This window comes from Alligator sinensis, unplaced genomic scaffold (assembly GCF_000455745.1).
Source record: "Alligator sinensis unplaced genomic scaffold, ASM45574v1 scaffold1386_1, whole genome shotgun sequence".
In the NCBI taxonomy this organism is placed as follows: domain Eukaryota; kingdom Metazoa; phylum Chordata; order Crocodylia; family Alligatoridae; genus Alligator; species Alligator sinensis.
Genome location: NW_005842806.1, coordinates 125,671 through 139,495, shown reverse-complemented (window position 1 = coordinate 139,495; position 13,825 = coordinate 125,671). Strand labels below are relative to the sequence as shown.

Sequence of the window (13,825 nt, the reverse complement as noted above, 5' to 3'; positions counted from 1 at the left end):
ACAGGGGCACATGGCAGGCTACTCTGACCTGCATGCATAGACCTGCTCCTGCTTACTGTGGAGTTACTGTGCAGTAAATTTAAGCTGGCATACATGCACGTGTAGAAATGCCCACTTTTTGTTCAGGGTTTGTGTTTATAGTGGACACAGAGTAAAGTTTTTCTCTTGGTGGCCAAGGACTAGGTCTGAGGTGCTGCCTGGACCCCTGGCCACTAGCAGTGGGAAGCCCCAGCATTGTCTTATTCCATAGCCATCAGTTAGCCTGTATTTTGGAATCCTTCTGAAATCTGATACCATTATCAGAGAGCACTAGAGTATTTCAGACTTCTCTGTTTCCCCAGAGTAAAATACTTCATTGTCAATTACTAGAGATGTGGCTCTGACTCTATTATTCTAAAACTTTGGATTGGGGAACCAGTGGGTTGTTGAGAGAGACTGTTTTAGAGACAGGAATGTCTGCTTCACTAATGTAGGTTTATTCAGCAGATAACACACACTTCCACACTTACAAATGCACTAGTTACCTTGCAAAGTAAGTCTCGTTCCTTATCCTGTTGATCAGACAGTCTGTGGTTTTGCTGGGATGTTCAGGGGTCTAGTCTAGTAGTCCAGCAGCCTAGTATTCTAGTGACTCTTTGTTCCCAAACATTTTTATGCCTTTTGTTACTTGCATATTCATTATTTTCCATGACTGTTACTACTGCTACTGGCTGTTTTTAAGTTATTTGTGTAATTGAGTTTTCACTATTGGTTTTATTTTCGAAAACCCTATATGCATAAATACACCGACTGGCATATTTTTCTTATCATACTTTCTCTCATTCTGAGCATCTTCTCGCTGTCCTTGACATTTTCTCTTTTGACAAAACTTGCAGCTGCTTTGCTCTGCTTTAACTAGCTAGTGGCTTTTTACAAGCTTGGTTGCTGTGCAACACCTCACAAGAGTGGACACTGGCAGTTTTTATGGTTGCAGCTCTGCCTCTCTGCCTAACTTACCTTTATTTTCATTTTTTGCGTCACAGAGAGCTCTTCTGGAAAAGAAGCAGAAAAAGAAACGTCTTGAGCCCTTAATGGTGCAACCAAACCCAGAAGCAAAGCCACGCAGGTCAAAGCCCAAAGGATGTGAGGAGCAGACTCCGTTAGTGGAGACCCACCCACCATTCCAGAGTGATGTTGTCCTGCATGGTGTGTTGTCTTGCCAATTAGTAGACATTTTTAAGAATGCTAGTGTGTTTTTTGCTGTAGGATGCTCATCATTTGCCATGGAACTAGGCAGGTGAGATTTTAAAGGGTTCATGATTTCACTGGACACAGCAGTATAGAAATCATCTTCACTCTCATCCTGTCTCTGTGCAGTAGAAAAATCTGAATGTAGGACTTTAAAACTATAAACCTTACCTAGAACCTTGTGACAAATGAATCAGTTAGGGAAAATCCGGCACCTCCAAATAATTTTCTCTTGAGAGCTGGACTCAGGCCACCTGAATGAGCAGAAGGATGGGTGGAACTGTTTAGTTTCCTAAATCCCCAGGTACTTCAGTAGCATTCCAAGAAATGCAGGGAGCTATAAATCCTGAATGAGAGAGATTCGTTGCCTTTTTTTTTAAGCTTGCAGAAAAAGGAGAGGGAATAAATGAACAAGCAGAACATGCACTTTCGTTCAAGTGCCAAAGGACTGCTGTGACAAGCTGAAAGTGAGGAGGCCTCACAAAACAGCATTGATGAATCCTAGATAAAAATAACATTACTGAAATTAGAGGTTACACTTTGAAATATATGCATCTCCTAAGATCCTACCTCTCTTTAAATGTTTCGCTTGTTTTATGAATCACTGGCAGGAAAGTGGGAGTGAATTGAAAGGATGTTAACTATAGTACTTGCTAAACTGACAGCATGTTTAGAATTAAGTGGGAGAAAGCAGCCAGTGAGGGGAATTTCTGGTTAGAGAACAAGACAGGAGATTAAAATGAGGAAACTAGATACTACAAAAGCCAGAGGACAAGGGGAAGATCACAACCCACTAGCCAACTTAGTCTTGAAGCTACGTAAGTACTTCTAGGCCAGAAATCTTTAAGGTGGAGTAAAGGTTATAAATATATCAGTAATCGAGAAGTAAAATATACGAGTAAACAATTTTAGTTATAAAATGCAAAAATACTGGAAAGCCAAGAAACTCCAAGCTACAAATACACTTAAAACAAATATTTGTTTGTCTGAAAATATAGGGTTGGGATACTCTGGCTACACCTGTGATATGGGAACCCTGGACCCTCTACACATGCATTAATGCACTGTAATTACAGCACATTAAGTTTAGTACCTGTAATAACAGGTACTTAAGTTAACGTGTCGTAATCAGCACTACTGCATAGTAGCGCTGGTGCATGTTTTTTGCATGACACTAATGCTCAGTAGACTAATTCTACTGCATTAGCGCATCAGCATGACTTTCACCATGATGTGCTAATGTGCAGTGGAATTGGTCTATGTCTCTAGTGGGTTATGGAATAGAGAAAATCCCACACAATTTACTGATTTGTTTGATGCACTGGCTGGGGAAATTTTTAGCTACTTACACGATTTCACAATGATTACACACTTAATTCATACAACACAATTTTATTTTAAAATTCTTTGCTACGCATATAACACTGCTTGGCTTTAAGAAATACCACAAACATTAAGAACACAATAACTACATATATCAGAAACAATGCTCCAAATGCACTTCCTTCCCAAACAATGCTATAAGAATTAGTATTACAAAAACAACTACAATTACAACTAAAAGTTAAATTGGAATCAATACTATTATTTTTCATAATATACTTACAATCCTAGAATTCTGAGAAACCAAATCCCCAGGTATACCTTCATTCTTTAGTTATGGTTTTAGGGTTGGTCTCAGCAGTGATAGGAACAAGGGCCTACACTTGCGATTCTTCCTTTGTTGTTCTGCAAGTGAGGTTACCTCCAAATTGGGACAGTAGGTTACAGTTTTTATTGAGTGAGTTGCCGTCTTGGGCCCCTCCTACCCAAATCTGTCACTACTCCCAAATTTGGGCTCGGATCTTACTTAACAGATTCTTTTGCTTGGTAATCAGTTTCTTTTCTTGACCATTTTAATTACTGTGGGGAATTTCCATATCACTGAATTGACTTTTATTTCCAATCTTGTCAAAGGCCCTAGGGTTTTATCTCTTGGAATGTGGGATTTTTGCTTAAGGGTCATTTTTATGTTAACTTTGTTAAAGGCCTCTAAAGATAAAATTCAAGAGTTAAGACTTTGAGCAAAGTCAGGACCTTCTGCACGTAGACCAAAACAATGGCCTAGATAAGAAGATGAATCTTGTCTTCTTCCTGAACTGGCTAATGGGCAACTATTACAAACATTCAAACTGTTACATTCAATATGACAATCTACTGCGCTTCTAGTGCCTCATGTAGACGCAGCCCTGTCTGCAAACTGACTAACAAGAGCTGCAGTATATTGCAGTTGTGTGTTAGGTTTAAACATGGATACTTTGGTTCCACATGAAACCTAAGCAACAGCTGTTTAGAATGTGGAATATTGCCTCTGGCTGTGGTACCTTTACCATGTTGTTTCTGGCATATAGTATTTACTCACATACCACATGCACCTTTCCCCCATAATTAACCTTCCAAAACTGGGATGCTTGTCTTAACTGGGAATCTGATTTTCTACCCAGAATAGAAATATGAAAATGCCGTAAGATAGCTGCTGCTGCTTTTTCTTATCTTCCCTCCAGTAGCTGCATGGAGGGAGGGACAGAGTCCAGAAGGTGCAGATCCAAGGTGGGTTGTAATGGTGCAGTCGCACTCCACTTTGACTCCTGGTTCACTCAAAAGTTTGAAGCTGACTGCCCAGCAGCAGTGGTGGCATTTCTATTCAGACCGTGCTGAGGGAGTCAATTGACTTCATGGCTCATTATAATCTATCTGATTTCTGTTCCTTGCTCTTCACTCCACAGGTGTTAATTACCCTCTCTCCTTTTTAATGGTCTTGATGTTCTACTAATCAAGCTATCTTTTGTTTGGTATTTTTGATTGTCTGTTAGCTACTCCAGGTTTCTCTTCCCCTATTTCACAGCCCTGTGGACTGTTTTTAGTTTTTGTCAAAATGATAGATTCACTTATGGTGCCTTGAGATATTTCAAGGGTGCCACAGGGTACCAGGCAATTGTAGCGCTGTTAGGGGTGTGCATGTGATTCACAAGATAAACCCAGAGTTTTCAAATAGGAATCTATAGTATTAAAACATTCTAACCTGTAGTGATCTTTCTGAATTATTTACAATAGAAGAGTTGCTCTGTTATTTTTCTGTAGTCAAAAAATAAGTGAAAACTTAGAGGTAGCATTTTCCAGAAGATGCCTTGAGTCTATCAAGAGGTGGCTCAAATCTGTTGAGGGGTGCCGAGAGTCTAAAAGAGTTGAGAATTACTGAGCTACCTTGTCAGTTTTTGGCCAGACATCCAAGAGCTACTGACAGTTCAGATATTAAAAGGTTAAAACTGTAGCTGAGTAGGAAAGGGAGGGTGAGTGAGCTGAAGATTAGGTGGTGGCCCTCCTTTATGTGGCCATAACTCTAGAAAAATCTTTCTTTCATTCTGCCTTCCCAAAAACAAGGTGCATGTCTTAATTGAGGATATGTGGCATGCAAGAAAACATGGTGTTTAGTAGGGAGTGTGAAGCCTAATATCAAGAAGATTAATAAGGAATGTGACAATAAAGACAGTAAAGGGGTAAAATGATTATCCCAAAATGAATTTAAGGGTTTTAGTGGGTTGTATAAACCCACTTAATTTAACCTAGAAACACTTGTGAAAAAATTAATATAATCATCGTAGTTTAGAAGTGGAGGAGCTGAGGCACAGAGGGACAGAGCTGAGGCACAGAGCTGAGCTCCCATGACAAACTCAAGGTGACATAGGAGGTCTTTGCTAGAGCCAGAGTTAGAATCCTGGCTCCTAATGATGTAAAGTAGTATGTTTCTGGGGTTAGTATGTCCTCAGTTTGCCTGTGGGACACGGCAGTGAGCTTAGATTCTTTATACTCCAAAAGGATGTCTGAGCAGGGGAACTGAAATGAGATGCCATCTTGTGGTACTTAATACATTCTAGAAGTTTCAAAAGAAGTTAGATTTTTGCATTCTTTTTTACTGTTTTTCAGGCATTGATGGCCCAGCTTTTTTCCTGAAACCAGAAGTGCAAGATTTGGACACCAAACTCCAAATCCTTTCGGTTGGATCAACTGCAACAGAAGATGATACAGAACAAGACAGTGACAGAGAGACCCCAGTAGACACAATTGGCAAGCCAGATCTGCAGGAAATCCTTCAAAAACGAGGTAAGATTTGGAAATAGGACTTGTATGAACAGGGATTTCTGTTGGGCTTTTCCCCGTTCCTCAAACCACTCATTTGTTTATGTTGTTAGGAATCCTTTCTCACTTCACACGTGCTCAGAAGCTTCCATACACAAAAGCATCTAGCTGCATTTTAGAATACGTATTTGGCAAAAGCATACTGACAATACCAAGCCCTCCTTTTTCTAAACTGCTAACACCATATTCACTCAAATCCACAATGACTCTGAATTTAAGATGACCCTCCAGTAATTAAATTCTACACATGGAAAATTTATAAATTTGTTATAATGTTCTATGTATAGAATCTAATTATTGGAGGGTTGTCTTAAATTTGTTGTCTCTCCCCCTACTGCTGCAGAGTGGAAAACAGTGGCGGGAGGACAGGCAGTGGGGAAGGCAGTGAGGGGGTCAAGCTGTAAGGGAAGTAGTAGGGGGACAGGCTGGGGGAGGCAATAGGGGGATGGGGGGAGGAGGGAGATTAAGCAGCCTGCCCCTTGCCCCCCCAACACCATGCCCTCCGCCCATCCTGCTGACTGCCCTCCCCCATTCTTGTTCCCAACCTGCCCCTCCTGCTTCTCTGTTACTTGTTCCCCCCATGACTGTAGCCCCTGGCACCTGTCCTCCCCCATGTGCCTGCCCCCTTCACCTTTGTCTCCTCCTCTGCAACCTCTGCCCCCCACTTGTCCCCCCCGCACTTACCCTCTGGCTTCAGCCCCATGCCAGCCTGGGGCATGGGTGATCCAGCCCTAGGCCAACCTGGTAGCAGCAGCAGCAGCGATGGCAGTTCTGGCCCAGACTCTGGGGTCCAGCCAGAGTTTCTGGGGTGGGAAGGGGGCACAGGCAGGAGACAGAGGCTATGGGGGAACAGACAGCAGCTGCAGCTTTGGCCTCAGCCCTGGGTCATGGCCAGAGCTTCAGCAGGTGCCTGCTCCTCACCACTGCCTTGTACTTAAATCCAAAATGAGGGAATTTTTGCTCTCCATCCCCCATGTTAAGTGGGGGGAAAAACCTTGTTTTGGATTTAAGTAAACCCAGTATTATATGGCCTATACCAATTGCATTATAAAGAATTACCACCTTTCTGTCTATGTCTTCATCTTCCCGAGGGAAGCTAGTCACAAAATGCAACTCTCTTTGTTCTGCCAAAGTCCAGAGCACTTTTTCTCCAGTTACTGATCTCAGCATGAATATTTTGACAGCACAACAAGAACATTTTTAAGTAGCAGAAAACAGTGCAGTAATGATTTAACTGCTAAAGAGACCATCAGGAAAGGTGCTTTTCCTGATTCAGAGGATATCATGACCAGCTGTTATGGTGGCTTATCTTCAAAAGCTATGTCCCATTGAGCACTTTCACATCAGTGTCTATCACTGCCAAGTGTCTCTCATTCCTGCCAGGACCACAGGAAGTGTGTTTGTCACAGGCAGTCTAAACATGTATTAAAGTTACATGGTTTTCACACAAACTACATATCACCTTGTAGTGCCAGCCATCCAGAAGGTACCCAGAGTATTTTATAAATGAATATCCAACCCATATTTAGAGACCATTTAATTGACTACTGAGATGCAACAGCTGTTTACCAATGCATAATAATGTTACACAGCAGCTAAGATAGGAAGTGGGAAGGAATATCTGATTGAACTTCAGGGGAAATTAAAGGAAGCAGAGTGTAAACATACAGAATTTGGCCAGAACACTGGAGCTAACGCCTTTCCTCTTTCAGAGTATGTTGTGGGTGCTTTATTAACAAGTAATTAGGACCTAGGTTTTATGTTTCATCCAATACACAGCACCTTCAGCAGTGCTTATACATGTAATTCCATACTGGGACACCAGCTTACTATTGCTTCTTAAAGAAAGTTTAGTATTGCTTCATAAAGATAAATGCAACTTACAAAATAAAAAAAAATCCAAAGTGCTTGTTCTTTCCCACCCTAACCTTAATTATTGTGGAGTACTTATAAAGTATCTGTATGACTGAGGAATATGGTGATAGTTTCATAGTTGGTAGGGTCAGAAGGGACCTGAGCAGATCATCAAGTCCAACCCCCTGCCATGGCAGGAAAGAGTATTGGGGTCAAACGACCCCAGCAAGGTGTTCGTCTAACTTCCTTTTAAAGCCCCCCAGGGTAGGAGCCAGCACCACTTCTCTTGGAAGTTGGTTCCAGATCCTAGCCTCCCTGACAGTGAAGTAGCGCCTCCTTATATCTAGCCTAAATCTACCCTCTACCAGCTTGTGACCGTTATTTCTTGTCACTTCTGGGAGTGCTCGGGGGAACAGGGACTCCCCCAGTGCCTCCTGGTCCCCCCTGACTAGTTTGTAAATGACCACTAGATCCCCGCTCAGCCTTCTCTTGTGGAGGCTGAACAGATTCAGGTCCCTTAACCTCTCCTCATAAGGCTTACCTGCTGCCCTCTGATCATGCCCTCCTCTGGACCCTCTCAATGCTGTCCACATCCCTCCTGTAGTATGGTGCCCAGAACTGGACGCAATACTCCAACTGTGGCCTGACCAGTGTCGCATAGAGGGGGAGGATCACGTCCTTGGACCTGCTTGAGATGCATCTATGGATGCATGACAAGGTACGGTTGGTCTTCCTGACCAGGTCTCCACACTGTCGGCCCATGTTCATTTTGGCATCAACAATGACTCCCAAGATCCTTTTCTACCTCTGCGCTGACAAGAAGGGAGTTCCCCAGCCTGTAGGTATGCTGCTGGTTCTTCCTCCTCAGGTGCAGCACCTTGCACTTGTCAGTATTGAAACCCATCCTGTTCTCATCCGCCCACCCCTGTAATCTGTCTAGATCCGATTGCAGCCTATTCCTCCCTTCTAGCATGCCCACTTCTCCCCACATCTTAGTGTTGTCTGGGAATTTGAACAGGGTGCTTTTTACACCCCTGTCCAAGTTGCTGATGAAGATGTTGAAGAGTGTGGGCCCAAGGACTGAGCCCTGTGGAACCCCACTGCCCACATCCCTCCAGGTCAAATAAGACCCATCCAGCACCATGCTCTGAGTGCGGCCCTCCAGCCAACTACTGACCCATTTGACTGTGTAAGTGTCGACGCCACAGTCCCCTAGTTTTTTAATGAGAATGGGGTGAGAGACAGTGTCCAAGGCCTTCCTGAAGTCCAGAAAGACTATGTCCACTGCTACACCTGTGTCTAAGGATTTTGTGACCTGGTCATAGAAGGCCACCAAGTTGGTCTGACAGGACCTGCCTCGAATGAACCCGTGTTGGTTGCCCCTAAGCATAATCTCCCCTCCTGACCCCTCGTGGACATGCACCAGGATAACTCTCTCAAAAAGCTTACCTTTTTCCTCCCTTTTTTGAAAATGGGAACCACATTGGCCCTATTCCAATCCTCTGGCACCTCACCAGAGCACCATGAGTGCTCGTAAAACCATGCCAGGGGTCCCGCAATGACCTCTGCTAGTTCCCTCAGCACTCTGGCGTGGAGATCATCAGGACCTGCTGATTTAAATGCGTCCAGTCCCTCCAGAAGTTCCCTGACTAGGTTCTCACTGACCCTAGGCCTGGGTGCACCTCCCTTGGGGCCTACGGGGGTCCTGGTGCGGGGGTGACCCAGTCCCTGCTCAGAAAAATGGATGCAAAGAAATTGTTAAATAGGTTAGCTTTGCTGTCTGGTGCGATGACCAGATTTTCTAGCATGTCCTGCAGAGGCCCCATGTTACCGGGTACCTTCTTTTTACCCCCCTATGTATTTAAAAAAGGACTTCTTGTTGTCCTTGATCTGGGTAGCTAGTCCCAGTTCCATCTCCGCCTTGGCCTTCCTGACTGCCCCCCTACAGCCCCGAGCAACCGAGGTATAGTCCTCCCTGGTGATGGCCCCTCCCTTCCATTGGGTCTATGCCTCCTTTTTAGCTAAGGGATGTTCCCATATGCTTTTGGTGAGCGATGGGGGCTTTTGAGCCCTCTTGCCCCCTTTGATCCGCGTTGGAATTACCTCCCTTTGGACTTGGAGGACCATCTCCTTAAGAAACGACCACTCTTCCTGGACACCCAACTCCCCTCCCCTCCAGGACCTCAGTGTCTCCCTGACTATTCTCCTTACCTCATTGAAATCCACCCTCCTGAAGTCCAGGGCTGCTGCCTTGCTGCAGGCCTTTGACACCCTGCTCTGGATGGTGAATTCCAGCAGGCAATGATCACTATCGCCCAAGTGGTCGAGCAGCCGCAGACCCCTCACCAGGTTGTCACCCATGGCCAGGACCAGATCCAACAAGGCATCTCCCCTGTTGGGGCTCTGCACCTCCTGGGCTAGATGGAGGTCCTGTATCTCAGCTAGGAACCTATGTGAGCGGTCAGATCTGGCTGACTGCTCTTCCCAGCAGATGTCTGGAAAGTTCAAGTCACCCATGATGACCACACAGCATAGAGCTGGATTGTCTTTTTCTGTTCTTAACGTGTATTATTTTCTGAATGGAAATAAAATCAGAACTAGAGAGGTAACTGGGACTGAGAAGTAGGAGGAAAGCATTGTGAGGGAGACATAGGCCACTGAGACAAGTGGAATTAAGGATAAAAGTAAAATGAGCTGCTGTGACATGGGTTTGCTTTTATGGTACTACTCTGTTTACCACTAGTTCTGTACCCACTAGTTCTGTACCCAACAAAAGCAGATGGAACAATCAGATCAAAATGGCTAAAGTTCTATATTTGGGAACTTACATAATTGGTCTGATTTCAGAAGAGCTGAATTTGGATTTAGATGCTGAACTTTCTGCCCTTTGGTTTGCCTTTTGAATGTTATCACATTAAAGGCAGTTAAGACCTCATTACTATCCCAGTGTTACTTTTCCATGTAAGCAGTGCTGTAGGTGTACTGAGGGGCTAAGAGCGGGGAAGATATGTGAGGGGCATGTGTATTGGTGGTGTTCTGCATTTGTGATATCCCTCTTCTGAGCTTACCCAGCTGGTCTTATGTTCTAACAGGGATTTCAGGCAGTCTGAATTTTGACGAGGAGGACACAGAAGAGGAGGAAGAAACTGAAAAAAAGTCAGGATCTCATTCACCGTATTCTGAATCCGAGAGACCTAGTTCTGCAACCAGTCAAAAATCTGCCACAGTAAGTGTCATGACATCTGTTTGCAATGAGGATCAGGTTTGTGCTTTCTAATGTCTACCCCAGTGTTAAAATACATTTAATTGATACAGGTCTTGCAATTATACTCATCCCTGCCAGAGGGAGTTCAGGGTAGTTCAGCTCCCTTGTTATACATCTAGACTTTTATTACCATGGTCTCTACCCATTCTATTGGTACTGACCTGCATCATGACTGCACAGGTGGTTCCTCTAGTGCTCACTCCTGCAGGTGGATGAACCAGTACCACAGTTGAACATGTAGTGCTTCTTCTGTTTCAGTTACCAGTCTGAACCACTGTAGTTTCAGTGATGATTTTAGCCATACAAAGACCAAAACCCAGTCTGTCCCACCACAGGGCCCATTAGTTTCACAGTTTGTTTTTGTGACAAACTGATTAAAAGTACTTTATGTGCTGCTTTATTTTCCACGGTGTTTTTCAAGTTCATTGTTATGATAAAAGCAGCATTTTTCCCCTTCCAAAATGACATTTTGCTTGCAACTGTTCCCCTTCCTAGCAAACGTTCTTTCCCCTGGATATGGGAGACTCCAGTCCAGTTTCTCCTCTCTCAAACAGCCAGTCTTCCCTCAGGATAGGGAAAGCCTCTGGCCTGCTATATTCTCACTGGTGAATTCCTTCCTTGAGACAGAGGCCCCTGGCTTAGCTTCCCTTCTCCAAGAGAGCATTTTCCTCTTAGGACATGGAGCCTCCTATCCCACTAAGCCATTCTTTTCTTGGGCTACCACAGCCTCTGACCAAATTTCATTTTGCTAATGAGAGTGTTATTCCCACAGGAAACAGGTGCTTCCTGCACTGCATCCCCTCACACTGACACACAGCTGGGAGAAGTGGAGAACTTGGAGGATTTCGCTTTGCGCCCTGCACCCCGTGGCATTACAGTCAAGTGTCGAATCACTAGAGACAAGAAGGGAGTGGACCGAGGCCTTTTCCCCACTTACTACATGCACCTGGAAAGGGATGACAACAGAAAGGTATTGGGACTAGTGTAAAGTCTGCAGCCCTAGGCTGATGAATTCTTTGCAACAAACTTTTCAGTATAATGTAAAACAGTGCATATATTGGCACTAAGCTAGGAGCTTTGGGAAGAAATTATGTCAATAAGGGGAGGGCAGCAAGTCTGTGCCTGGACAGAGCACTAAAGCTGACATTGGGAGATATGGGAGCAGTACTATAACAGCCTAGGAAGTGAAGTATTATTTTCTGAATGGATTAAAAATGCAAGAGTATAATAAGAGTAGAAGGTTGAATACCTGTTTAAACAAATGAATGGGCTACTAGAAGGGGGATCTATTTTAACTCTGAGTCATCAGGTAGGTTAGGATGAACTGGAGGCTGAGCAAGAATACAGACTGTTCATTCATAGAATGGAGAAAAGGGTCTGTGATGTGGAGAATGAGCTAGGAGGTAGGGAAATGGAGGTGTAACAAGTCTGTTGAAGTGGATGGTAGGTAAAAGGCAAGAGATGATGAAGAGTCATTGGGATAAAGGTCTATAGTGGTGCACTGCAACTGGGTTCTTTCAGAGTTCCTGTCTTAATCAGAGTTTTGTATTTGCAGACATTCCTTCTTGCTGGGAGAAAACGGAAAAAAAGTAAAACATCCAATTATCTAATTTCAATTGATCCAACAGATTTATCCCGAGAAGGGGAAAGTTTCATTGGAAAACTCAGGTAAGAACCACAAATCAAAACCATAGGCAAGTGTACAATGTGTGGGCTCATGCAGGAGGTTGGAGTTCTTCACTGGCCAAATTGGAGGCTTGAGCAGCACTCTAGTTTTACTTTTGAGCATGTAACTAACTGTACCCTGTCTTGGGTAGTGTAATCCATGTTTCTCCAAACCAGAGTCTCTTTCAGAAAGATGATGGTGGTCATTTATGTAGAGGAGCCTGACAGTGTATTTCCAGGTCAGGTGATGGACTCAGTCTGACAGGCATTTTTATTAGTGCTGATGATAGAAAAATTCAGATGGGAACATCAAAGAGGCTGGAAGTTTAATTGCATCGCTTGGTCTCCAGGAGAAAGCCAAACTTCTCACTGTTTGTCTTGCCTGTTCCTAGGTCTAACCTTATGGGAACTAAATTTACTGTCTATGATCATGGAGTTAGCCCAGTCAAGGCACAGGGGCTAGTGGAAAAGGCCCACACCCGACAGGAGCTTGCAGCCATTTGTTATGTAAGTTACCTCCTTCCTTCCCAACTTTTTTTTCCCCCTGAGCTCCTGAATTGCCTCAGCCCAGGAGATGTGAGGAACCTGCAGTCCTGTGGAAGGAAAAGCATGCAGTGAAACGTGGGGTGCTTCAGCACATGGTGTTCATGACTCAGTGGAAGGTGCTCTTCATTCTGCATCTATCCTGAATCAGTACAACAGGGTAATTGGCATTAGACAAGTGGAGGAAACTGTCTTTTTATGAGGTCCACAAAGAATGTCCCAAATCATGTGTATTCCTTGTGGAGCTCAATGGCATTTAACAATCAATTAAGTGAGTGAACTCCAGGTTCTGTCAAGAATCTAACCTGCTAATATAAATGCCCCTGGGGTTTTCCACTATATACAGTTTTTGTCAGTTTCCATCCTAACTTAGATAGGGTTTCTGTAATAAGTGCAGTGAGTCACCTAAAAGATAACTTTATTTTGATGGTGGTGAAGAAGTGATACAATGTTATTAAGGTTTGTAGATCTTTGTCTATATATGTGTAAGATCATTAACCTGTTTCTCAGACCTCTCCTTAAAAATACCTTTTGAGATGGAATAAGATAGGTCCCAGCTCCAGCAACATTCACTCTGATCCATAGAATGAACTAGTATGCTTGAGGAAGTTTCTGTAACATTATTTTTACGATGCATTCTGAGGGCATGCACAAAAGGACACTTAGAGTGTTTTGAAGAGGGGAAGGGGGAGCTGCTGCTCTGTAGTGCTTATACTTAGCTGTTAAATACTAATGGTTACCTGTGCACAAGCTGGGAGCCATGCAACTGTAGCAGAACTGCTCCAGCTTTAACAGTGCTTCTTCCAGGTTTAAAGCTGGAGCAGCTTTGCTACATTTGTCTCTCTCCCGGCTTGCCTACAGGTAACTCTCAGAAGGTACCAGCCATTGCATGCTCCCTATCCGCAGCTCTCCCTCCCCTTTTGCAGCCACTCCAAGTTCATGCCCTAAACGTCTTCCTTTCCATTTTGGGTTAAGATTAAAATAGCCATCATGACAGATTTTTGGTTGAAGACATTAAAATGAAGGGTCGGCTGAGGACCAAGAAGGCAATTTGCCTTTGCTTCCCTGCATGTGGACTAAATGGAGTCCTCTTCT

The 13,825-nt window shown here is 43.9% G+C and overlaps 1 protein-coding gene across 3 annotated transcripts in view; it reads left to right on the top strand.

Moving 5' to 3' along the window:
- TULP3 (tubby like protein 3) overlaps positions 1–13,825 on the top strand; it is a 52,368-nt gene that overhangs the window by 29,666 nt on the left and 8,877 nt on the right. For all 3 annotated transcript variants that reach the window (XM_006035115.2, XM_006035114.2, XM_025191290.1), the window contains exons 3-8: positions 1,023–1,185; positions 5,191–5,367; positions 10,350–10,483; positions 11,295–11,492; positions 12,078–12,190; positions 12,580–12,694. In XM_006035115.2, coding sequence (XP_006035177.1) covers positions 1,023–1,185; positions 5,191–5,367; positions 10,350–10,483; positions 11,295–11,492; positions 12,078–12,190; positions 12,580–12,694 — 900 coding nt within the window. The remainder of the gene's footprint in view (positions 1–1,022; positions 1,186–5,190; positions 5,368–10,349; positions 10,484–11,294; positions 11,493–12,077; positions 12,191–12,579; positions 12,695–13,825) is intronic.